The sequence below is a fragment of the Mauremys reevesii genome, linkage group 3 (assembly GCF_016161935.1).
Source record: "Mauremys reevesii isolate NIE-2019 linkage group 3, ASM1616193v1, whole genome shotgun sequence".
NCBI lineage: Eukaryota > Metazoa > Chordata > Testudines > Geoemydidae > Mauremys > Mauremys reevesii.
Genome location: NC_052625.1, coordinates 903745 through 929945, shown reverse-complemented (window position 1 = coordinate 929945; position 26201 = coordinate 903745). Strand labels below are relative to the sequence as shown.

At 41.8% G+C, this 26201-nt stretch overlaps 1 protein-coding gene across 3 annotated transcripts in view; it reads right to left on the bottom strand.

The window, feature by feature from the left end:
• Positions 1-26201, bottom strand: part of MRPS5 (mitochondrial ribosomal protein S5) — an 86612-nt gene that overhangs the window by 47246 nt on the left and 13165 nt on the right. For 2 of the 3 annotated variants that reach the window (XM_039530369.1, XM_039530370.1), the window contains exons 2-4: positions 23832-23969; positions 6925-7050; positions 5596-5829 (exon numbers count right to left, since the gene is read on the bottom strand). In XM_039530369.1, coding sequence (XP_039386303.1) covers positions 5596-5829; positions 6925-7050; positions 23832-23969 — 498 coding nt within the window. The remainder of the gene's footprint in view (positions 1-5595; positions 5830-6924; positions 7051-23831; positions 23970-26201) is intronic. The other variant, XM_039530371.1, reaches the window with a different exon arrangement.

Below are 26201 nucleotides of genomic sequence, written 5' to 3'. Positions count from 1 at the left end.
CTTGTCTTTAAACTTCTTAACGTTCTCCCAGAAGGTGAAGTCATGGCGACTCAGGGGTGCCTGCTGGTTTTCAATCCTGAGTTGCAGCTTCCTGAAGAATAAAGCTTGCCACCAAACAGATCCAGCCTTTTTGAGCCTTTGCTTTTTGGCGTGGAAGCTTGATGTCCCTGCCTTTCCTGCTTATTGGTGGCTGCCACCACAGGAGAGCCTGGGGAGTGGGTGGTGACAGTAAAAATGAGCATACCCCTTAGAGTGGACAAAGCACCTCCTCTGGGCTCGGTGCCTGCCAAAGAGCCATGACTGGCTCCAGGATGATTTCATTAACTGGTAGAGCCACCCTAAGCCAGGGTCATCGATATCAGGATGTCCATCTACTGGTGAGACCTTTCGGACACTTCTTTTGCCTGAATGCCAAGTACAGAGGCCACTTTTTAAAAGCTCTTGATGGACTCTGTGGCCCTCTGACATGGTGAGTAATTTGAGGGCCCAATAGCCTCAGCTGATGATAAAGATGAGGAGGCAACAGGCATCTGACGTGGTTCTGGTCCATAGCTTGCGGTGGAGAGGCTGCCTGCATGAGTTCCAGCTGCTTAGTACCTGTCTCAATAGCAGATATCGGAGAACAGTGCTCTTGGTGCCCGAAACCAGTCTCTGCACCGGGTTCTGGAGGGTAGTGCGTTTGGTGCCTGTGTCTCCAGTGCACCAGGAGGGTTGAGAGCAGGACCTGGCTGAAGGGGGAATGCCCCCACAGTGACCAGAATGGCCACTGGTATGGGGCTGGGACCCCTCCTTATCCATGGCATTGACCTTTAGCTGGGGCCCATTGGGTTTGCCACATGGCGCTGTAGTACCAATGACTCTGATTGGGGGGGGGGGGGCGTGCTATGTCCTGGATGGGACAGAAATGACCTCACCTCTGAGCCTGAGGAGTCAGATGCCTCTGACCGAGGAGGGGCTGAGAGACAGCCTGAGCCCAGGAATGGCGGTAGCAGGGAAATAGAGGAGGCTTTCCTCTTGACAAGACAAGCTTCAGGGGAGGCTTGGGTAACCATGCTGCAGGATCTCAGTGCAGTGAGCTATAAGTCGCAGGCATCGACATGGGTTGCAGACCTTCTACTGCCACGATACCAGTACTGAGTGACTAAACATGTTTCTTGGGGCTGCTGGGGTGTTTCTGGGGTGGCTGGGTGTGACACTGCCTGCTGGCTCTGTTAATGTCCTTTATGGGAGAGCTCGACAGACCTGACACAGGTCCCGAAGGTGGAGATCCCCCTTGGGAGGTGATGAGCGTTCCAGGGATGGCCTTTCTCTCAAATGCTTTGTGGAGTGTCTGCCTCTGTCTTGCTTTGGTACTGACACAGAAGAACAAGAGGCAGAACCTGAGGAAGGTCTGAGTCTTTTCTTCGGTACCGAAGAATGGGACCAAGGAACTGCAAACATGTCTGGTGGGGTACTCTGTACCAAACTGATGTAGTTGGGGTGCTTTCCCTGTGTGACGACTCTGACGGGGGTCGAAGTACTGCTTCCATGAGCAAGCCCTCAAGCCTCACCACACTCTCGCTTTTTGGGCAGGGCTTGAAGCTTTTCCAGATGTGACATTTGTCACTAATGTGAGATTCTCCCAAACATTTCAGGCAGGATGGATGCTGGTCACTGACTGGCACAGATCCTGCAGAACTTAAACTCCAACGAGCAAGGCATCATTCCAGTACAGGTCCCAGTACCAAGAAAAAAGGGTCAAGAGAGCCCAAAACCAGACACCTACCCCTAAAACTATCAAAATTGACTAAAACTAACTATACCCAACAAGCTACTAAAGTACAGATACGTAGAAAGCATAGAGAGGGAAGTACGTGAATCACTCAAGCCTGGATTCGCTCCGACACCATCACTGGCATTAAGGAGGAACTGAGGTGGGTGGCTCCGCTCTGATACCAGCCTGCTGTGGCGTATGCTAACAGAGGGTGCTCGAGCCGCTTCAACAGATACTGCTGAGGAAAACAAATCTCTGACGTCTGTGCTTGGGGTGTGCGCACACCTGCCGTGGCATCAACATGTGCAATCTCTGGAAGAAGTAGTGAGGCACAGAACGGTTAAGTGACTTGCTCAAAGTCACTCAGTCTGGGGCAGAGCTGGAGACAGAACCCAGGTATCCTGAAACTCAGTACAGTGCCTTGATGACAAGACCAACCTTCCTCTCTCAATTCAGTCTGAAACTCTTGGGGCACCATTACTCAATTCTTGAGAGGTCATAACTCTGTATTTATTCCAGGACCAAAGTTACACACTCTATTCTTCCTAGCTCTTCACTGCTGAAGAAGTGCTGGGGGGAATAAACAGTTGTGCACAGTATGTTCCAAGGGATGATCCATTTGTGTATTTCATCATTTGCATGCATGAGCTGCCTACTTGCATAACTGTTACTCAGATGACTACCCTAAGTGAACTGAACGTATATGCATTGATTGGAAACCGTCATATTGCTAGAGGATGTAACAATTCTATAAATGGCTCCCTTCCATCATGTCTACACTATTCTCTAGTATCATTTTAGAATATTTTGAATGATATAATATTAGACAATCTACGATGATTCAAGCAAACAAGCAAGCAACCATGAGACTTATTTGATACAGATTTCTATACAACTACAGGGAAAAAAAATCTTGCCACTTCAAATCAACCATAATATGTTAGTGCAATACTTTAAAGGGTATTCAATTTAAAGGGCTGCCTGAAAAATTTCTCTGTAATCAGTCAAATGCAACTATAGCATCATTTTTCTGCCCTGTAGGAGTCAGGAAGCAATCTTTACAAAACTAAACCTTTCACATAACATTCATGATTTAGTCTTTTCAGAATGGTGATAAGAAAACACTGGCAGGTATATGCTACACCTGAGGTACCAAAGGGCATGACCCTTCTTTTCTCTATATAAATTATATGAATAAATGTAAGCTTCCCCTCTGCAAGTTACTTTTGAAAACAGAATTCCATTTCAGAAATGTCTCATAAGGGACAAAAAGCAAATCCAAGAGCATGGCAGAATTTTGAGTATTCTGTACCACTATCCTTTGCTACTGCTCATTTGGCTCATGAAAGCTAGGGCAGAAAAGATACAAACTAAGCAGAAATGCAGTCAGATCCTTTTGACTGGCCTGTGCTCTAACACCCACTTTGGGAAAAGGCACAATAAGCAAGTCTCTTTGGCAAATGCCAATATTTACTTTATAAACTCTAACAAATTCTCTTGGTGATGGACCTTGCCAATAGGACTGGTCACATCTTTGCCAAGGTTCCTGTTTCAGAACTTACTGAACACTAAATAAACTCTCTTATCTGACTATTTTAAACATTAATAATAATTTGTTTCTGGTCATGCCCACAACAAGCTCTATGCTTCCTAGCCAGGAAAGACACACGGTTCCTGCCATGAAGAGCTTACATTCTAAAGGAAAAGGAGTCAGTAGGCCTCTCATATGGCAGGTGAGAGAACTTTCAAATACCAACAACTCAAAAAACATACCGCTCTTAAACAAGCATTTGTGGCGCTAAGCTTCTAGAGATGGCTGAATCAGACAGCATGGTGAACAAGATACATGGGGAAGAAGAAAGTTGCTGCTTACCAACAGCAGTTCTTCCTCCATAGAGCCACACTGCACATACCTGGGGGCAGAACCTGCAGAACTTGGCAGTGAGGGTGAACACACGGCCCTCCATCCCTGACTGCTATAGAAGGGTATAAATAGCCCACCCCGCCTAGCCTTCCCTCAGGAAAAGTCTTGCTGACTGAATCATTTTTCCAGTTGAGTTATTGCACCACCTTACATGGAGGTATGGCCAAAACAGATGCTGTCCCAGCGATTAGCTGTGAAGTTTGGATTAGGCTAGAAGTGACCATTCTGATAATCTAGGATGATCGGCACATCACCGGTCTGAGAACGTCACCCAAGGAGCCCTCCATTAAGCCTTGTGATTGAGCTAGAGTGTGTATTTAGAAAGTCTAATCTTGACTTAAAAGTCTCTGAGTAATGGAAGATCCACCATTACCTCTAAGGCAGTGGTGGCCAAGCTGTAGATAAATCTGAACAGACAGAGGCATAATCTCACAGAACAGGGAGGTAATGGTTCCAGTTGCCATGGCTTTGGTGCAAATGCACCCTTGGAACATTATATGGCGTCCCATGCAGCATATTACTGGAAAATATTGGCAAACTGGAGGGAGTTTATACAAAACAAAAACCCACAAACTGATTGGGGGGGGGCTGAAAGAAGTAACTTGAAAGAAGATTAGAAAACCTTAACATGCATAATTTGGGAAGGGCTCCGTGTATTCTGCAGCCATTCAATTTGCCACAGAACCCATTCCTTGCTGCAGAAATATGCTCCAGAAGCTAGACTTTAGTTTAAGGAAAATAAATTATGCTACTGGCTCTTATGGGTGTGAAGAAAACTTTGAAAACATCAATCAAGTTTAATAGGTGCAATTACATCTGAGCCTGCAGAGAGCCTGAAACAATCCTGCAGAGAAATGTGAACTGTCTGATAAATCTCAATGGAATATTACCAGAAAAACCTAAACATGACAATATAAATGTCAACGTTAACTGTTTCACAGACATTACTCTGCTGAGTGTTACTTGTTTTCACATTTAATTTGTTAAAAACTTTTTTGTTCTAAATGGAGCTGTCATAGAATTTCTAGTTACCACAAAAGACTGTTACAGAGACTCTAGGAGAGTGGTGGCCAACCTGCAGCCTACATGCGGCCCATTAGGGTAATCTGCTGGCGGGCTGAGAGACATTTTGCGGACGTTGACCATCCGCAGGCACGGACCCTCGCAGCTCCCAGTGGCCGTAGTTCGCCGTTCCCGGCCAATGGGGGCTGCGCAGTGGCGGCCAGCACTTTCCTGTGTTCCGCTGCCTTCCACAGCTCCCTTTGGCCGGGAACGGCGAACCACAGCCACTGGGAGTTGCGGGGGGCTGTGCCTGCGGACAGTCAACGTCCACAAAATGTTTCGTGGACTGCAATTAGCTTACCCTGATGGGCTGCATGCGGCCCACAGGTTGCCCACCACTGATCTAGGACATGAAACAGAATTTAGCCTCACCTTGTCACCAACTGCACGGGGCCTTGAGTTTGGGTAAGAGGTTTAAATATGCGAGGCGATAGCCTTATACTTATCTCCTATAATTTGTATTTCTAATATGACATTTTATTAGCCATTCTTTCCTTGTTTATGCTAACAAGGAATTTTTATTTCTGTTACTAAGCTAATGGGAACAATACAAATATGGCTACATCTTGTACTCAGGGCTGCTGATGTAAGACATACAAAAAGTGTTTTCATATTTTAAGACTCACAAAAGTTAAACTGAGAAGCAGTCAACTAGTGCTGAGCATTAATGTAACAACTGTCAGTCCAGTTAAGATTACTCACTCTTTAGTTTAACTGCCTGGGTTTTTTGTATAAAAATTCGTATAGTTCCTAGTATAGAGGAGAATAATTATAAAGAAATTTAAAATGCTGGGAAAGTACGGATTCTTCTTCCCCTGCCTCCCTCTAAGAAGGTAATTACATGCAGACTTCTTACCTCCATTAAGACCTGGATCAGGGGGCCCCAGACTGATGCCTCCCCAGGAACTTCCAGTCCAGCCTCTCTCTCTCTTCACCTTTGTTTTTCTTCTCTTCTCCCACTCATCCCTCTGCCGGATAATTTCAGACTGCACCTTCTCCTGCTCCTCTTTGTCTCGCTGACCAATTGTCTGGACTGCCCCACTTTTCATTACAGGAATGTTGAGACCAGGCCAAAGGAAACCAGAACGTCCTTAAGAAAAGCGAAACGTGAAAAGATTTTCCTCACATTTAATGTAAAATTAAAGGTTAAAACTCAACAGTACATAAGGTGAATCTAATAAAATGGAGGTTTTAATGTTCACTTATATTTCAACTGCTTTTCACAAGACAGAATTTGTATTAAAAGCTGGAAATGGAGCTATGTGAAATGGAGCATCATTATCAAAATCACCTAAGAAAAAAGGAGAGAGCGAGCGAGAGCGCGAGCGCGCTCATCTCACGCTGTCATAACTCCACAGAAATTAATGCCAATGTGCTAACTGCCCTGCTTATAAAAAGTATTACAAATAGATAGGGTTGTCAGGCGTCTGTTTTTCGGTTGGAATGCCCTGCCCTGGCTCCACACGGCTTTTGGAAGCAGCCAGCATGTCCTGCTCCTAGGCGCGGGGCAGCCATGGGGGCTCTGCGTGCTGCCCCTACCCCAAGTGCTGGCTCCGCAGCTCCCATTGGCTGGGAACGGCTGACAATAGGTGCTGCAGGGGTGGTGCCTGTGGGGGGCGGGCAGTGCACAGAGCCCACTTCCCCCTTCGCGTAGGAGCCAGACATGCCAGCCACTTCCAGGGGCTGCCTGAGTTAAGTGCTGCTGGGCCGGGCCCGCATGCTGAATCCCCTCCCGCACCTCAACACCCTATCCCATCTGTGAGCCTCTTCCTGCACCCAAACTCCCACCCAGAGCCCACCCCTCTCGCCCCCTCCCGCAACTCAACCCCCTCCCCATCCCTGAGCCGCCTCCGGCACCCAAACCCCCTCCTGGAGTCCACGCCCCCTTCTGTACCCCAAGCTGCTCATCCCCAGATCCATCCCAGAGCCCACACCCCCAGCCAGAGCCCTCACCCTCCTCTTGCACCCCAACCCCCTGCCCCAGCCTGGTGAAAGTGAGGATGCAGGAGAACGAGCGATGGAGGGAGTGGGGAATGGAGTGAGCGGGGGCGTGGCCTCGGAGGGGTGGGGAAAGGGTGTTCTGTTTTGTTCAGTTAGAAAGTTGCCAACCCTAATTACAAACCAAAAACACTATAAATGGTAAGAGCAACACATTTACCAGTCCTATGGTTATTTATGCATTTACCTTCTCCAATGATCTGGCCTCTATTGAGATCCCTCCTGAACTTTTTCTTGGTTCGCTTTCCTCTTCCTTTCCTTGCTCCAGCACCGGTCTCTGCCAAAACCCCTTTCCACAGCTCATCAGCTGTCACTGTAATGAAATGGCTATCGTAAGTATGGCACCAGAATAATTAACATTGGTAACATTACTGAACAAAATATTCAAGATGCTAACACTTAGTTGATCCATTCTGGGAATGCATAACACCCCTCCCCCCATTAGTGCCCGTTGAAGCAAGCATGTATTCTTCGGCCTGTATCCTTCTCTCCCTCCACTACTCTCTCTGTCCCCATCTCTTTTTGGCCCTGGGTGCATTGGGTCTCAAAGCAAATTAATGGAACTCTGTTTAAACACTGTTCAAAACAACAATGGTTTCTAACATGGTTTGCATTGCCACTGCAGAGGAGGTGAAACCACATAAGTACTGTGGTAAGGAAGGTACCCAGGTGAGCACAGGGTTTAAAATCTATTTTGAATTTTGTTTTTAAATCAACACTGTTCCTCGACAGTGTAATGTTTTAATGGCCTTGATAGCACAAGACAGGAACACAACAAGATCATTCACTAGTAACTGACATTGGCAATAGCAGTCACTGCTCTCTATGACACAGCGACACATTTGTGCCAGCTGGCAAAGAGTTGACTGTTTTGTAACAGCAATGCCTAGCAGGCCTTACCAAATCACTACACCTAGCACACCACTTCCATGGTATTTACTCATAAACAATGTAATGTGACCGCTCTCAGAAAAGCTTGTGGCACAGTGATCCTCTCAATCATTGTGAGATATACGTACAGATGATATTTAGGGAGCTGTGCATGATGAGGCATGATTTCCCTTTACAAAAACCATGTTTACTCTTCCCCAACAGATCATGTTCATCTATATGTCTGATCATTCTATTCTTTACTATAGTTTCAACCAATTTGCCTGTTACTGAAGTGAGGCTTACAGCAATTACCAGGATCATCTCTGCAGCCTTTTTTAAAAATTGGTGTCACCTTAGTTATCCTCCAGTCATCTGGTACTGAAGGTGATTTAAGTGATAGGTTACACACCACAGTTGTTAGTTCTGCAATTTTATATTTGAGTTCCTTCACAATTCTTGGATGAACACGCCCTGGTCAAGGTGACGTAACACTATTTCGTTTATCAATTTGTTCCTAAATCTCCTCTATTGACCCCTAAAATCTGGGACATTCCTAATATTTATCACCTAAAGAGAATGGCTCAGGTATGGGAATCTCCCTCACATGCTCTGCAGTGAAGACCGATGCAAAGAATTCATTTAGCTTCTCTGCAATGGTCTTCCTTGAGTATTTCTTTAGCACTGTGATTATCCAGTGGCCTCAATGACTGTTTGGCAGGCTTCCTGCTTCTGATGTACTTAAAAATATTTTTGCTGTTAGATTGTGTGCCTTTACTAGTTATTCTTCAATTTTTTTGGCCTGCCTAATTACACTTTTATACTAGCCTTCCAGAGTTTATGCTCCTTTCATTGTATCAGTTAATGCTTTCATACACTGATGAAATACAGGGTTCTCCTACCCTTTACATCCTTCCTTCCACCCCCCATTGAGGTGTGATGCTTTACAGAGCATCACCATAGAACTGAACAAGACACATTCAGAAAACCAAATTAATTTCACAGCCTGCTCTATATCTTGTCTGGGCACATCTGCTGTGCCATATGGCATGGGAAGTAACCATCTTCACGTTCAGACCAAGACCTGAAAACATGCTTGCATGCATATTTACTAACTGAGGTTACTACACTACCACTACATAAAGCTGAAACACAGGTCTTTTCTAAAAGTCAGGATTTTTAAATTAAAACTGAAACGATGTGATGAAGATATTCACAACATGTTATGAAGGCTGTTTTTCTCCCAACTAGGCCAGCTGCAATTGCAAAGCTACATATTTTCACAAAAACGTTGATGGATGCAATACATAGATATGGTATGCTATAAAGATTATATTGCCATGGCCTGCAAAAGGGTGCATTATTCTTCTGTGGTTTTGTGCAAGTCAAATTTTGTGATACCCCATCTTGTGACACTAGACTGTCCTTGGACCACAAGCCCAGCTGTACTTACTTTGGAGGGGGATGAAAATTAGAACAGAAATTGGTGACACCCAAACATTATCTAAGATTGCAGAAAAACCAACATCATCACAATTTTAAAGTCCAATCTCTCACAATCTACCAAGATTAAAGGCATATTTCTTAGCTCATTTGAAAAGGAAGAATCCCAGCTCCCCCAAAGCATAAACAAAGAAGAAAGATTAGATTTGGGAGAGAAGTAGTTAATTTCATAGAAAGATTAAATATTGTTTAATAGGTAGAATTTTTTCCACTTGAAAACAACTTTTGCTGAATACTGTGTGATGCCAAATCAGTCATATACCAGATTTTAACAGCAGGGATTCAAAGAAACTAATATTGTTGATACATTTTTAAAAAGGTTAGTGAACATGCCATGATAAATGTGTTTTATTCCAGAGTAGTAATGCTTGCTGGTGCCATTATAGTTAGAAATCTATATTCTCTTTATAAACTCATCTTTATAGGGGTTCTATAACAAATGTTTATTTCTAGGCCAACCATATCAGCTTCAGCTGAGAATACATTTTGTGGACAAATTTACTCTAAGTGTACAAATATTTTAGCTATTTGTAAGTCATCACACACACAAACCCCCCTTACATTTTTTCATTTCAAATACTTTCCCCCATCCCCCCAAGCAAATAAAAGGGAATTCAAAAAAATTAAAATGTGCAAGTCGTTAGCTGAAATATGACATTGTGTCTTTAGAGACAATGGGTTGCCTGGATATTTTGTAACGGGATATAGAATCTTTAGGTAACTGATACTGGTTTACTCTGGGTTCAGATGTAGAACAACAAATACAAGACAGAGCTTTTTCAAGGGCTGGCCCAAGGCTGTGGAATGAACTCCCACAGGAATGAAAGATCTTCCCCTCTAAGTGCTCGACCTTCCCCTCTAAGTGCAAGGTGCATTTGTTTGACCTTACATTCTTTAAAAAACATATAGTATCATGTGTACACACACACACACACACACACACACACGCGTGCAACTTCCACCTAGGACAGGAGGAGAGAACACATGATAGATGTTAGTCACAGTGCTTAATGCACTAGTGAAAGGGGCTTGTATACTACAGTGCTGAGCATGGAATAAGGGTATATACAGAACAGAATTACCAGAAATTGTTTCACTGTGGTCCCTGAACAAAGTGATGGACTCATTTTGCTTCCTAGTAGAATTGGTTTTCACAGTCTAACACCACAACTGGCAGCCTTGCTGACAGATTCAGAAAAGGTCATGTATTGCCACAGTATGTAATGAGTAATTTACTCATCTACAGAGGTGGCCCTCTAGATCAGAGCTGAGGTTACAAATTGGAAAGAGTGGGGAAAGAGGACTGTATTTATGCTGTAATGACAAGAGGATTTCAGCCTCCAAAGTGGTAATGGCACCTAACAGGAACACTTAAAAATTCACAAATCTTTCTAAAACAATCCACTGAGATTTAAATATTAGCTAGTATACTTAACCTTTCTACCAATTACATTACATACCTGCTACTTACTATGCATGTGTGCAAGTAATGAGACCATTATACTGCCTTTAATTTTTAATATACACATTCTCTCTGACACAATTTAATTGCCCTCAAATCAATAATCTGCATTCAAGGAAGGTGCTGAATAGTCCTATAACTGATGCACAGATAGTGTGAGGCTATTTCAATCAATGAGAACTGTTACAGTCTCAATGTCAGAAAAAATTATCTTCAAAAGATGGTAACTTTGTCCCACCAAAGCTAACCAGTCAAAATAATTTGTGGTGGTTCTAAATATTAGCAATTCCTTTCACCAGGAGTCTTGAAAACCCCTACTCATTTGTTCTTAATGCAAATCACGCCCAATTTGCAGGATCACTTCTTCAATTTGCACTTATAGTATTTCCCATAACTGTGACATAAATGGCAATTTCCCGCAATAGCTTTGGGAGATGTTACTGTATTAAGTGTATGTACCATTGTGGGCCAGGGACTGTATGTAATTCCATGGGGGAGGAGGACCACAGTTCCTCCAGGAACTAAGATCAGTAGAAGGTGATTAAACTAATTCACTCAGGTTGTAACACTTCCCAAGAGGTACCACCTCCTGAAAAGGTTGCATATACTGCTTCAAACTGGATTCTCCAGAGACCAAGAGATAAAGAAAGGACTTTTAGGATAAATAGCCTCTTTTGGATATGCCTCCTTGAGCTGGACTTTGTACACCTTACACCTCTAGTGAAAACATATCCCAAGAGTTACAAAACAGATACAGTAGAAATGACAACAGAAAGATTGCACATAAATCTTACCACACATTTCCAGCTTCTGCAAAGAGGTGATCAACGATGGGCCCTTTTTCTGTAAGCACCTAATCCTGGGTTCGATACTTTATGTTAGCAAGCTAATAGTCAGAGCCATGGTGGGGTATTACAGTGTTGGAAAATGTAAAGTGCTATATTTCACAGAAATGGCGTAATGTTTATGGTCTGACAAAATTAATTACTGTGTCTCAGTGTTAATGATTCTAATATACATGGATGTAAACTAGCACTAAAGTTTACAGGTACAATATAAAGATGGTGTCCTAGCTACAAAAGGTCCCATAAAGGTTTATGTATGCATCAAATCTGACACCTAAAAATATTCTGTCATAATGCTCTTGGTATATCACCTCAATAAATAAGTTCTCCTAATAATTACTACAAATGCTCAAAAATTCAAAATGGCCTCTCCATAATCAAGAGTTGTTTAAAACCAATGATTCTAAAGTACAGGGGCGTATATTCTATTTCAAGGAGAAAATGTACTGGCAGGATGAACTACAGGATATATTGCAATATCCTCCACTCTAACAACTGATTTTTCTGTATCCATCACCATTCTATTTAAGACTACTGTAAGCACACCACATCTATGTTGTTCTGCAAGGCTCTATTTTCAAGAGTCTGAAGCTGTGGCCATTTTGAATCTACGTATCTCTGGTAAGCTTTCTGCAGCAGTGCAGTAGGTTTTTATTGTACAGCACAGTATTTCAATGGTCCAAGCAGCAGCACTGAACATAAGAAATGCTTCTAACATGCACCATTTAAGAATACTCAAGAATACAGAACACATAATTGAAGTCCCATGCACTGCAATGAAAACATGCTTGACAGAGAGAATAAACCTTGGGGCAACAACAGGGAAGAGGAGTACTTATTGTTTAAATTGTCCTAGTCTTTTCTAAAAGAGTAAACATCTTTTGTGCACAAGTATTCCATATAGCCCTTCCTAATGCTCCTTAATGCTGTGAACAATAATTCTCTTTATGTGCGTCTCTCAAGTGTCTTCTCTTCGCCCAGCAGTTCTCGGTTGGCTTCCCCAGCTTCTCACACACGTTCTCAACTCCCCAGAACTACTATGAAGCTCTGCCTCATTTTCCCTTTCAGCAATTGTGAACTTATTTCCTTCCCTTATCAACACAGCTACTTCCTCTTAACACCCCTGCATGCTGCATCCACAGATCCACTTGTCACACCACCTGCCATCTCGTACATGAATCATCACTAAAAACAGTCTATTTCCTCTTTATTCTACAGTAACAAGCCTATAAAGAGAATCAATTCCCTCTAACGGTACACTGTCACAATAGGAACTGCTGCTCCAGGTCTGACAAAGCACTTCCTCCTGTGACAGTACAGAATGCTTTAAAGAATATTGATTCTCTAATCTAATATCTGAGAATTAGATCTCCTAGCTAGCTACAAAGTTTGCAGAAGGTCCTGAATTTTTCCATGGAGACCTAAGTGTATATGTGCTGTGATTTATTTTTCCACTTGTAATTAGTTTCTTATTGTTATACAACCGACATACAATGGACTGAAGTATCAGATTTGCAATATAAATAGCCAAGCACCCCAAAAGATTTGGTATATAAAATTTTGCAGTTAGGAAACAAAGCAACGTCATAAGAGAAGCATTACCTCAAAAGCAGAAGCTAAGATAAGGAATTGATTGAGTGTACAATATAATTCTGTTAGAGAAAAATGGAATCTACCTAAGCAAAAGGGAAAAAATATCACCATAATTTAAAGAGTGTCAAGATTTATAGCTTATATGGTCTTGATGCCCAGAGTTAAATCAAAAACCCAAATTAGAGGCAATTTCCAAACTTCTTGTAAAACTAAAATTGGAGTTAAGGTTGAAATTAGGGTATAACACTTGCAAGTATGGAAATGAACAGTTAAAGTCACCAAAACAATCTTATTTCTGCCTCTGTATTATCCTTCACATAACATTCAAAACCAGAAGACAACCTGGCAGTCCTCAACACTGCAAACAAGTCAGAAAACAAATTCTGAAATGTCTCATAACAGACATACTAAGATGCTAGTGAGCCAAATCAATCTCAGGTGTAAACTGGGAAAGCCAGTTGATTTATATTTACAATTAGTTTAGTCCAGAATGTCCAAAGTTTATCCTCCCTTCACAGGAGAGGAACTCTGGAGTCTTGCCTACTGAAATTCCTGAAGAGAGCTGGAAAGAACAAAGATCTCCTGACTGCTACTGGTTAGAAAAGCAAAGTTAGTGAAATGCCTCTTCCCTTTCCTCACAGAACGTTGCTGACAGTGCGCCAATAGAATTCTAAACCTAGATCTAGAAAGATAAACATATAGAATAGAAGTTACAATAGATACGGCAATCAGCGCAAAATTTCTAATATTTAAATCAGAAATTAAAAGCTCTCTGTCAGGGCAGCCCGCAGGTGGCAGCAAATACAGTAAAATCACACTACCAAACAAACCAACAGCAGTACTGAAGAGATTACTGTACTTGCAAGAAAAGGCAATAAAAAGCAAAAGCAAAGCTTGAAATGGAAATCAAAACAGAGCTAACTAGGGCCACCCCAGTAACATGTCCGATTTCTAGTTTGATTTTTCAGTAAGCCAGAGCCTGCCCTACCACAGGAAGATCAGAACAAGAAATGCAGCATTTTCCATTCTTAGCAAAAACTAAGGGTGTAGTTAGAGGCTGTATTCCAACAAGCAGCAATAAAGCTTTTTATCAGATTAATGCAGAGAACACCATACTATAGACCTCATTAAATGACACCAGGAAAGGCACAGATGAAACACTTGACTTTAGAATGTTTAGTTTGAATGTAACTGCATTAAACAAATGTAAATTGTGGAAATGTTCCATTAACATGCACACTTAAAGAAAAAAAAAAAGATTAAAAGGAAATTTCCATGAAAGACATGATCATTTTAAAATCCAGTTGACTCTTTCCCACTCCTTACTGGAACAGCTTTTAAAAACTGTTTCAGCTAACGTGGATTTGCCAGCGGTAAACACCACGCAAGAGACTACATCTCTAGACTGATTTTCATTCTAGCTGATCATTACATAGCTGCCAAGTTTTGCACAGCTCCATGTGTAACATTTTATACAAATTACTTAATGAACTAATTTGCATATTTCAAAGTTTGCCTATACAAGAACTGAGGTTATGGTCAACAGACCCTGCTTCAAGCAGTGACTTCAGCATGGAGCGGTCCAAAGGTGGGCAGCAGTGAGTAGGGTGCTGGGGGAGGGTGAGACAGCTGTGTGGGTGGGATGCTAGGGTAGAGCGAAGTGTCTGGCTGCTGGGCATGGGTAGCTGCTGGGGTGGTGCTGGGCCTGCTGCTAGGGACTGGGATGGGGGGTGTTTCTTGGGGAAAGCCAAATGCAGCTGGCTCAGGAGGCAGCAGGCAAGGCAAGGCAGTTGGGTGCCAATACTGGACAGACGGCTCACCCCTTCACTTCCTCCAGCCCTGGGATCCAGCAGGGGGAGCAGAACGAGAGAGAGCACCTGCCTGCCCACTTGGTAGGCGCTACTGTGGCTTCTAGCAACCAGAAGACATAACTGAAGCTCTGGTGTGAAAGGGCTGTCAAATGCATGACACTCGGGAGCCCAGTTTACACTACAATATGCCAGTCCACATAAACCAACACATCTATGTTAGCTGCAGCTATTTTTAATTATGGTTTTCTAAGATGGTGGAAATTAGTGCTGATGGGGCCTGAAACTGCTTGCAGTCCAAGTAAGGTGACCTCAAAGCCACTGAAGCTGGTTAGATCACTTGAATTCTGGGGTACATTAACCACACACTAGTAAAAAAGCTGGCCATAAAAAAAACCTAACTTTTGCTTCTATTTAAGTCCTACAACAGGGAAGAATCAGTAAAGGAGAGAGTAGTGTTTAATTCTCACTACTAGTATAGCATATGTGAGAGCTGCATGATTAGAAAATTCAGTTTTCTATTCTTTAATCTGACATTAGCTTCATGTGTGACTGTCAGCTAATCATTCAAATCCAAATTTCTAAAATCTGAAGCACTGTTCCACTCAGCATTGCAAAGCCTGAGTGAGTTAGATGGCTAAGTACCATTTTCAAGACTGACACAAGCACTCAAGAACCTAAGCCTAAATCATTGAAGTCACTTCTGAAAATGGAAGTTGACCACCTAAATCACTTAAGGTTTGCAATGTTGAGGAAATGTAGAATTCCTTTATAATCTGGGCCTTTTCTTCTGTGCTTCAGTTTCCCCATTCCCACTCATGAGATGCCCTTTATATTCACATCTGTAAAGCATTTTGAGATCTTTGGATAAAAGGTGCTAAGTAAACTCAAAGCATTATACAGATCAGCTGGCACAGAACCAAATCCTACATCTCTCAACTGAATAGACAAGAAAAATTCTGAAGCAAATGATTTAAGTGTCATTTTTAAATTGCACATGAAATGCTTATTTGCAGGCACAATACTTAGCTTTATCATTGCACTAAATGTCTGATCCCAGAACGGAAGCCTATCACTGAAAACAGACAATGATGTGGATTGATTCTATTTCCCTCCATAATCCTGGGGTAATAACCCAAAATTGTTTGCAGAATTCTCCATGGAGGTTTGAGGAAGGATAAGCACAGATTTACCCTTTAGAGGATTTTCAAAAACATAGCCAGCTGCATTCATAACATTAACTCTTCTTGATCGTTTTAGTCCCAAAAGCAGCATTAAGTAGAAATCTTTACAACTAGATTCTTATAAAGTAGCAATCGAATTGTGAAGGTATCTCAAAGGCTATTTAAAGAGGTTTGTGGAAATCTTTTAAAATACTTTAGCAGGTTGAGAGGAGACCCTGGAGGCATGTGAGTTGGAGAGCAAGCACACAGTGCACTCACCTGCAGCACTAGTTCCTAGTTACAAACTACTCAAGATAGTTAAGTGCCAGGCAGACTGCGAAGAGCTACAAAGGGATCTCTCAAAACAGGTGACTGGGCAACAAAATGGCAGATGAAATTCAATCTTGATAAATGTAAAGTGATGCACATTGGAAAACATAATCCCAACTATACATATAAAATGATGGGGGCTAACTTAGCTGTTCCCACTCAAGAAAGAGCTCTTGGAGTCACTGTGGATAGCTCTCTGAAAACACCCACTCAATGTGCAGCAGCAGTCAAAAAAGTGAACAGAATGTTGGGAATCATTAAGAAAGCGATAGATAAGAGAAAATATCTTATTACCGCTATATAAATCCATGGTACACCCATAGTTTGAATACTGTGTGCAGATGTGGTTGCCCTATTTCAAAAAAGACATATTGGATTGGGAAAAGGTTCAGAAAAGGACAACAAAAATGATTAGGGGTATGGAACAGTTTCCATATGAGGAGCAATTAATAAAACTGGGACTTTTCAGCTTAGAAAAAAGACGGCTAAGGGCGGATATGATAGAGATCTATAAAATCATGACCGGTGTGGAGAAAGTAAATAAGGATGTATTCTTTACTCCTTCTCATAACACAAGAACTAGGGGGGTCACCAAATTAATAGGCAGCAGGTTTAAAACAAAGAAAAGGAAGTATTTCTTCACATAACGCACAGTCAACCTGTGGAACTCCCTGCCAGAGGATGTTGTGAAGTCCAAGGCTAGAAGAGGGTTCAAAAAAGAACTAGATAAGTTCATGGAGGACAGGTCCATCAATGGCTATTAGCCAGGATGGGCTGGGATGGTGTCCCTAGCCTCTGTTTGCCAGAAGCTGGGAATATGCGACAGGGGATGGATCACTTGATGATTCCCTGTTCTGTTCATTCCCTCTGGGGCACCTGGCATTGGCCAGTGTCAGAAGACAGGATACTGGGCTAGATGGACCTTTGGTCTGACCCAGTATGGCCGTTCTTATGTTCCCCTCCAAACACCCTCTACCCCCGGGAGGCTTCCCTCCATACTAGGCCAGGATTGGGGTGCAATGCCAGGGCACAGGGCAAATATGTGTAATTGTGAGTCACAAAGACAGACAAAATGCAGTTGATTGGGTGCCTCAAAAAGTTTGGGAACCACTGACTTAGAGAGTTCCTCAGATGGAAATTGCTATAAAATGCAACGTTTAAAAAAAAGGACACAAAACACACTCAAAATGGCCTTGTTCCTTTTTTCCCCCTGGTAACTCCACTCTCAACCTCTGAAGCTTTCATTGCATAGCTTTGGAGATCTCTGAAGAGCTCATCTTTGGCCATCTCCCCTACTGTCTATCCTAGAAACTTCGGAATGTACATTACATTCTAGACAGCATGCTACCAAATCACTCAAAAATTGCACTTAGGGACAGCTCAGGTATACCCAAGGGGCTGGCAGAGCTTCTTGACATTCAGCTTCCTCAAACTTTCTGGTTTCAAAGTGGCAGCCGTGTTAGTCTGTATCACCAAAAACAACCAGGGGTACTTGTGGCCCCTTAGAGACTATCAAATTTATTTGGGCATAACTTTCATGGGCTAAAACCCACTTCATCAGATGCACGGAGCAGAAGATACAGTAGGAAGATTATATATATATATATATACACACACACACACACACAGTGAGAACATGAAAAGATGGGGGTTGCCCTGTATATATGTTTTGTTTGCGGGCAGGGTGGGGGGTGGAGGTCCACATCAAATCCCAGACACCAGAAGAGCTATGAAAGTGCTCAAACTGTATTTAAACAGCATACTTTAACTTCACTTCAGTCCAAACACCCAGGAGGACCCTCTCCCCCATACTGAAGTCAATGGGGCACTGCTCAGGTGCAAAGTCTGCATGCACACAACTCTGCAGCGTCAGGACACTAGCTTCTATTCCTCAGTGTCACATGCTGAGCAACTGCTTCTGTTTTGTCTGTTTTCATTCACTGCTATAATCATTGCCAGGCAGGAGGTTCTGTGGGGGTGAGAATGCCTGTACTCTCCACCTTGCAGACTCAGAAGATACTTTGGTAATAACATCTATCTTGATTACCAGTGGCTTCGCACAGACAAACCTGAGTTGCCTTCTCTGCATCCTGATGATGTGTCATGGAGACAGTTTATAAACCTGCCTGTTTATAAAACTTTAGTTATGTCACTTTTTGTTTTAAATGGATTTCATTATTGATTTACTGAATAACTATACTTTAGATATGGTTGCTAATGTGTTTAAAACAGATGCATTGTATACAAATCTAGCTGATTATTGTTCCTACATTACCTATGGGAAACTATTCTCACTGAGTTATGGGCAATTTCCTGATGCCCAGGAGCTACTTCCTACTTATAATTGTGCTGTTTTACATTATCATGAGAAGATTTTAGAGTTGGAAAAAGCTATCCTGAAAGATGCTTTCCTGCTCCTGCATGTAGCACAATGAATAATCTTGCCCCCTGTAGATGAACAATACTTTGCACTTCAATAGCATATTCCATCTGGGGATATCAAAGCTCGTTATAAACATTAAAGGTTCAGTGATTTGCCCAAAGGGAATGCTATTTAGAGATTGAATTCTTAACCTAAACATTTAAAGACTGAAACCATGATCCAAACCCTGATCAAATCCAACTATAAGCCTATCTAGCTATATACTAACCCTTGTCACTTGAATAACAAATGAAAACTCCTATGAATACTTTACTTTGTAAAACAGTGGAAAAATATTATTTCTGAATAGCAGCTTCAAACAGAAAATGGGATCCTGAACGGATGCTGTACTCATGGTACAATACTTTGAAGGTCACTCTGGTCGACCTCATTACAAAAAAGATGGTGAAAACTTACCAGCGTTAAGATTTTTTTTTTTTTAAATAAAGGGGACAAGGAAGTGACCTCCCTGACACCAATAAGGGGATTTGGGCACTGTAGCATTAGTTAGGTCTTCAAATCGAGTCCTTTTCCTTTTTAAAAAAAATCTGAAATGCACGGAGCCGTTAAGACAAAGTTAGCTTGCATAGGTAAAAATCAGTCAGGAAGTTCAAGATTCCACAGCATAATTAACTCAGCTATAAACATGGGTTTTCCCCCCATTCCTGTTTTTCTGACTAAACATATAGCATATACATAACAAAGCAGGCAGGTTGTGAAACATCACTGTTGAAATTTAACTCTGGCTTTTCCTGATCTTAGAGATCTTCAGTGTTGAACAAATGTAGTTGTTTATATTATTATTACAGATAAAAGTAGTCAGTAAATGTCTCTCTCCTAACCGGAACAATTTAAGTCCATCTGGAGTAGACATGCTCTGTTCTCAAAAGAACTTTCCACTTTTAATATGGAAAGGAATGATTACTATTTTCCCAGATTCTGTTCCTTATTAAGTTGGGTCAGACACAAATGAAAGAATTAGCCCAAAGAAAACTCATCTGGATGAAAAGGAGATATTTAGAGTATAATCTAATAAAAAAGTAGATATGTGAACTGATGTTTCTAGAAAGAACCCAAATGCCAAGTTTTATACCAAATACAATTCTTTTTAGTTAGCACAGCCTCCTGAACCAGTGATTGGTATATTCAATATAATTTTACGTTACTGGGCTGATTTATTCCCATTTGATTTAGAAACAAGGGAAGTGGCCACCTTTCTCATGTATTACATAGCCTAGGAGGGTGGTATACTCTAGTAAGGAAAAGCTTTAAGTTTTCCCCTTTCCCATATCCTATAAGGATGACAGAGCAATAATTTTATATACAAACAGAAAAGCACATTTTTATGTAGCACAGTTATACGCGAGTGTTACTGCAGTATTATACTTTGATACATAAGCAGACGTGGAAGATGTGTTTGCTGAAGCAACTGAAGGGGTATGGCTGATTGGGGTTGAAGTCACTCTGCACAGGTATAATTCTGGATAACAGGTTGATATTCTCTCTGGGTGTATTGCCAAGTAGTTTTAGTGTTTAGGCTGCAGTTACTTGTCTTTGTGGCCTAGAGCTCCATCAGCTCAAGCCCCATGGTCTTTGAACCAATTCTCAATCATATTAGAATTGTAACTTGTTAAAGAAAATACAAGATATGAGATCACAATTCAGTTGTAGAATTTTCTTCATGGTATAGGAATGCATTTGCTTGCAGCTGTTAAGTATCACTCTTTTCTGTTATGAAGAGCTGACAGGGGGAAGTGTCCCCCAGAATGTAACAGGCTGAGCTTTTATTGATATATGTCAAAGATTTTTCTGTAAGCTTGTGTGCATCCAGAGTGTTTGAGTCTCTGGGCTGTTCCAGAATGTGTATGTGTGACGACCAACTAGATCACATTCTCTATAGCAGAAGTTGGGTTCAGATCAGCGGAGCTCCATGTGGGTGCAGGAGGGTCTGCCCACGCATTGTAATAACGTACAGAATTGGGACCATACCAAGCAACCTTGTTTCTGAACGATCTGCTTTCTATGCAGCCTGACAAAATTTTGAACTTTTTCCTCGCATATAGTCAACTTCAGCTTTAATACTTAAATTACCATCATATTTTGAATTTCTATAGCTCTTTTCACCTAAAGATCTGAAAGCACTTTACAATGAACTGAGCATCACAGAATACCCCTGTGAAGTAGGTGAAAATTATTTCCCTTCCTTTTACAGATGGGAAAACTGAGGCAGAGAGAGGGTAAGTGGCTTCTTTAAGGTCAGACAGTCGTTCGTACTGCTGATCCCTTGTCTCGGTTTCTAATCACTGGGCCAGGCTTTCTCCTCATTGTTGCCAGAACTGTGCTCCAAGAATGGCTAGACCAGGGGCTGGCAACCTTTGAGAAGTAGGGTGCCAAGTCTTCATTTATTTACGGTAATTCTGTCCATCCAGGCCAGCAGCAGGCTTAGTGGGGCCGGTGGCTGGGATCACTGCTGGCAGCAGTGTGCCACTAAAAATCAGTTTGCGTGCCACAGGTTGCTGACCCCTGGGCTAGACTATGCCTTGTAATTATTATAAAAGCAAATTGTGTTCAAGTAATAATTTCCATTTGGTATCCAGATGGCACCAACAACAAAGGCTTTGAAAGGGTTACTATCTATGAACTCCAATGTATAAAGCACACAGATTGTGGCCCACAAGGAATGTTTTTTAAAACTTTGTTGAGACAATTCTCTTTCTATTTTGAATAAACAGTCTCAGTTTTGTACCTACAAGTTTTCATTTTAATAATGAGCATGATAGCTACAGGCAACCTCTGACTCCGATTTGTACTGATGTCAAAGGGTATGAAAACAAATTGTTTCAAAGGATTACAAACATCCTCCTAAAGAGATTCTATCCATTGACAGGCAGGATGGTGGTAATCTAAGCTCAGAATCCACACAGCCAACCCACATTACAGGAGGAAACCAGAGACTGTTGAGTGCCTTGCACTGACCTACATCCCAGTAGCCACGACGGCTAGGTAAAGTACTATATACAGAGACTGCTGATCTGGAGTGGCTCAAATTTTGGGTGCCCAACATAAGGTACTGTACAGGGCCCTGCTTTCCGGAGGGCAGAGGTTCAGCACTTTCTGAAAATCAGACACTTCCAGAATGTCTCAAGCTGGGCAAACACAATCACTAGGCACATTTGAAAATTAGACCTAACTGCTTTCCAAGAGGAAAAGGCAAAACTTGGGACCACACACCACAGCTTTTAAAATTACCTTATTATAAACTCACTGAGATGTGCCAGTGGACAGGAAAAAACACCCTAAATGCTGTATGATCAGAAAGGGGTATTTGGATTTGGACTTCAAGCTGTCTAAGATAATTGCAATTCCTCTTTCTTAACTGGAATTACTATTTTTAAAGGTCAATCTGGAGGTACAAACGATCTTGCTACTAGGTTGTTAATGTTTTAAAAAATATGTGGTGAGAGAAGTAACCCTTTAATGATGAGACAGAACAGCACTGACAGTCATTTTGGTTGACATTTCACTTGCCAAGTGTGTTTTATATAAAGTGTTCATACTTGCATTTTTAATATAATATCTAATGCACCTGAACTGCCGAAGGACTTGGGCACTGTACAATGGTAAATGTACAAAGCACATTCATCAGTTTGAATGTTGAAGGTGTTTTGATTAAGCTAATCAAGGAAGTCTTCTAAAGAGAAAGAGGCAAAATGGTTTAGAGGGAGAGAACTACAGGATCAGCAGGTGTCTACTTTCTTTTCCAGAAACAACATTTTAGGGACATTTTAAAAGAGAGGAGAGATGGGTTAGGATGAATATGAAAGGAGAGGAAGTTTCAAGCCCTAAAGTTCACCACAGCAAAGCATGCTACTGAAAGCCCAATGATATAAGTAGCAGCAAAAGTATCCCTAACATGCAGGCAACTCTCTGGAAGAGGCAAAAGGAGGCAGTCTGCAATGTACCCAGGGCCTACAGCATTAAGGGTCTTACACACTGACAGGGCCAACTTAAAAACTCAATTCACCACTTTTTACAGAACCACCAGACTTCTGGCATCTCATGTGACACCCACACATGTAGCTACCTCTCATATTTTATGCAGTCAGCTGGGCTGTAGGAATGACTGCAACTTTGGATGCTGGCTATCAGAGGCACCCAACAGCTTCCGTTTCATCGGATGCCTGAAGAAGTTATATGCTTAAATTCTTGCGAATCAAGAGGAGATTGTCCCTTACTCGATATTAATTACATTATTTTTAAAAAACAGTCAAAGTTCAGTTTGTCTAAGAACATACAGAGTCAAACAATAAGCTGTCATAAAAGCAGTGGTTTTTTTAATCCAGTCACCTAAAGACTGAAATAGCTGCTGGTGAAAAACTGTCTATCCTAGAAACCATCTAATCATGGATTTGTATGGAATCAATATGAAGGCAACTAAGGAAATATCTAATTCACAAAATAATCACACTGTAATAGCTTGTTTTGCTACATCTTTATCATATTAATTCACTTAAAACAGCTTAAAATAAAGATATCATTTTACCAGCGGAAGTGTGTATAAATTAGAAGAATGGAGATAAGCCAATCAATCAGTTACTTAAAACCCAATCCTGCAAACACTTGTGCAACATTAACTTAATGCCCTGTGAGCAGTTCTGCTGGCTCTAGTGGAACTATTGAGTGTGTACAGTTAAGCACATGTGCAAGTCTTTGCAGGGCTGGGATCTAATATTGTAGCTGGGCAGATGATTAGATGCATATTGTCATCTTTTGTTTTTTTCATTGACTAAAAAAAATCCAAAGACTCCACTGGGAGTTGGACTGGCCCCTGACTACAAAGGGAAAACTATTAAACCAACCCTAGCAACAAGGCGCTGTCAAATGTACAAAGTAAACGGAGGGGGGAGAAAAGAAAAATGTTTCCTGTCCCCCATTAGCTTTTCAGCTGTAGTAATCTTAGTTGATGTTTGTAACTATTGTAGATGCAAAATGTTAGTACAAAATGGGATTTTCATGTTAACATAGTCAGTATAAAAAACAGAAGAGAGTTAGCCAAACTGCTCGTGTTATAAAAAAGTGGTCTTTTTTCAAGACTTACATTTGTTGAAAAAGCTGCTTTGCCTGCACTGTTGTACTGTCACGCTACATGGAGCAGAAATGTAACAACGAGTCTGTAGAACCCATGCCAGGTTCGTATAATGACAGCCACTCCTATTCACTGGTAACGAGACACAGCCTGTGGAGGAAGATACAAAATTGTGAAGAGATTTTTATTTTCAGGTTGAAAGAATCAGCCATAAAGACTTTAAAGGGTTGATTTATTTAAGAAACCCACAATTATCTCAGCAGACTTCCACCTTCTGTCCCTGGACTGCACAAGGTAAGGTACTTGGGGAGAAGGGAGAGTAATGATAGGTACCACACAACACACATTGATATGTTTAAAAATAATCGGTGGAGGACTTCTTCCATATCACTGGCAGAGATTACAAACAGCCTCTAGAAAAGGAGGGACATTCTCCATCCATCAGGTATGTGACAATGGTAAATAATTCCAAGATATATGCACCCTCTAAAGAAAATCTGAAGACAAAGTCACCCCATTGAGGAGTGCTATTCTAATGACTGCCTAAAATGTTAATGAGGCTCATATCACAGTTTAGTAAGAAATCCTATAGGTTACATATAATAAGACAGGTGGAGAGGGAACATTTAGAAAGTGTGGCAGGAGAATGTCTCCCCATAACTGAAAGGCCCTTCCCACCTTTTGTCAATTTTGGTTGCGCTTCCAGAGCCGCCCATAGCTCATAAATGATCTGGAGAAAGTGGTAAACAGTGAGGTGGCAAAGTTTGCAGATGATACTAAACTGCTCAAGATAGTTAAGACCAAAGCAGATTGTGAAGAACTTCAAAAAGATCTCACAAAACTAAGTGATTGGGCAACAAAATGGCAAATGAAATTTAATGTGGATAAATGTAAAGTAATGCACACTGGAAAAAATAACCCCAACTATACATACAACATGATGGGGGCTAATTTAGCTACAACGAGTCAGGAAAAAGATCTTGGAGTCATTGTGGATAGTTCTCTGAAGATGTCCACGCAGTGTGCAGAGGCGGTCAAAAAAGCAAACAGGATGTTAGGAATCATTAAAAAGGGGATAGAGAACAAGATGGAGAATATAGTATTGCCCTTATATAAATCCATGGTACGCCCACATCTCGAATACTGTGTACAGATGTGGTCTCCTCACCTCAAAAAAGATATTCTAGCACTAGAAAAGGTTCAGAAGAGGGCAACTAAAATGATTAGGGGTTTGGAGAGGGTCCCATATGAGGAAAGATTAAAGAGGCTAGGACTTTTCAGCTTGGAAAAGAGGAGACTAAGGGGGGATATGATAGAGGTATATAAAATCATGAGTGATGTGGAGAAAGTGGATAAGGAGAAGTTATTTACTTATTCCCATAATACGAGAACTAGGGGTCACCAAATGAAATTAATAGGCAGCAGGTTTAAAACAAATAAAAGGAAGTTCTTCTTCACGCAGCGCACAGTCAACTTGTGGAACTCCTTACCTGAGGAGGTTGTGAAGGCTAGGACTATAACAATGTTTAAAAGGGGACTGGATAAATTCATGGTGGCTAAGTCCATAAATGGCTATTAGCCAGGATGGGTAATAATGGTGTCCCTAGCCTCTGTTCGTCAGAGGATGGAGATGGATGGCAGGAGGAAGATCACTTGATCATTGCCTGTTAGGTTCACTCCCTCTGGGGCACCTGGCATTGGCCACTGTCGGTAGACAGATACTGGGCTGGATGGACCTTTGGTCTGACCCGGTACGGCCGTTCTTATGTGGCCAAAAATGCCTCCCCCCACTACGTTTGGTAGAAAGGCGAACATTTCTTTCTCATGCAGACCTAGCCAATTATTCTCGTCCTTGTCACCCGCAGACTGGATTAATGCAATGCACTACACAAGGGGTCATACCTTGAAGATTGCTCAGAAAGTGCAGCTAATGCAGAGTACAGCAGCTGTTTTATTAATTGTGTTAGCTACAGAGAGCATATTAAATCAGTATCCAGGGGGTGCTCTGGCCTCATTATCTGGTTTTAGCTGCAATTCAAGGTGCTGATACTGACTTTTAAAGCCCTACATTGTTTGGGTCCTAGGTACAAGAGAAGGTGCCATACAGCAACTGACAGCACCTGATCTACTCTAGCTCTCTGGCTTGGTCTACAATTACATCGATATCGCTATATCACCCAGGGGAGTGAAAACCCCCGAGTTACTGACTGACATAACCTCCAGTATAGATGCAGCCATGCCAATGGAAAAGTGCTTCCATTGCCGTAACTAATGTTGTCTGTGGAGGTGATGCTCCTACACGGACAGAGAAAACCCTTTCTGTCGCTGTATGCTGCATCGACACTACCGGGCTACGCCTATATAGTATCCGCTGAACAGACT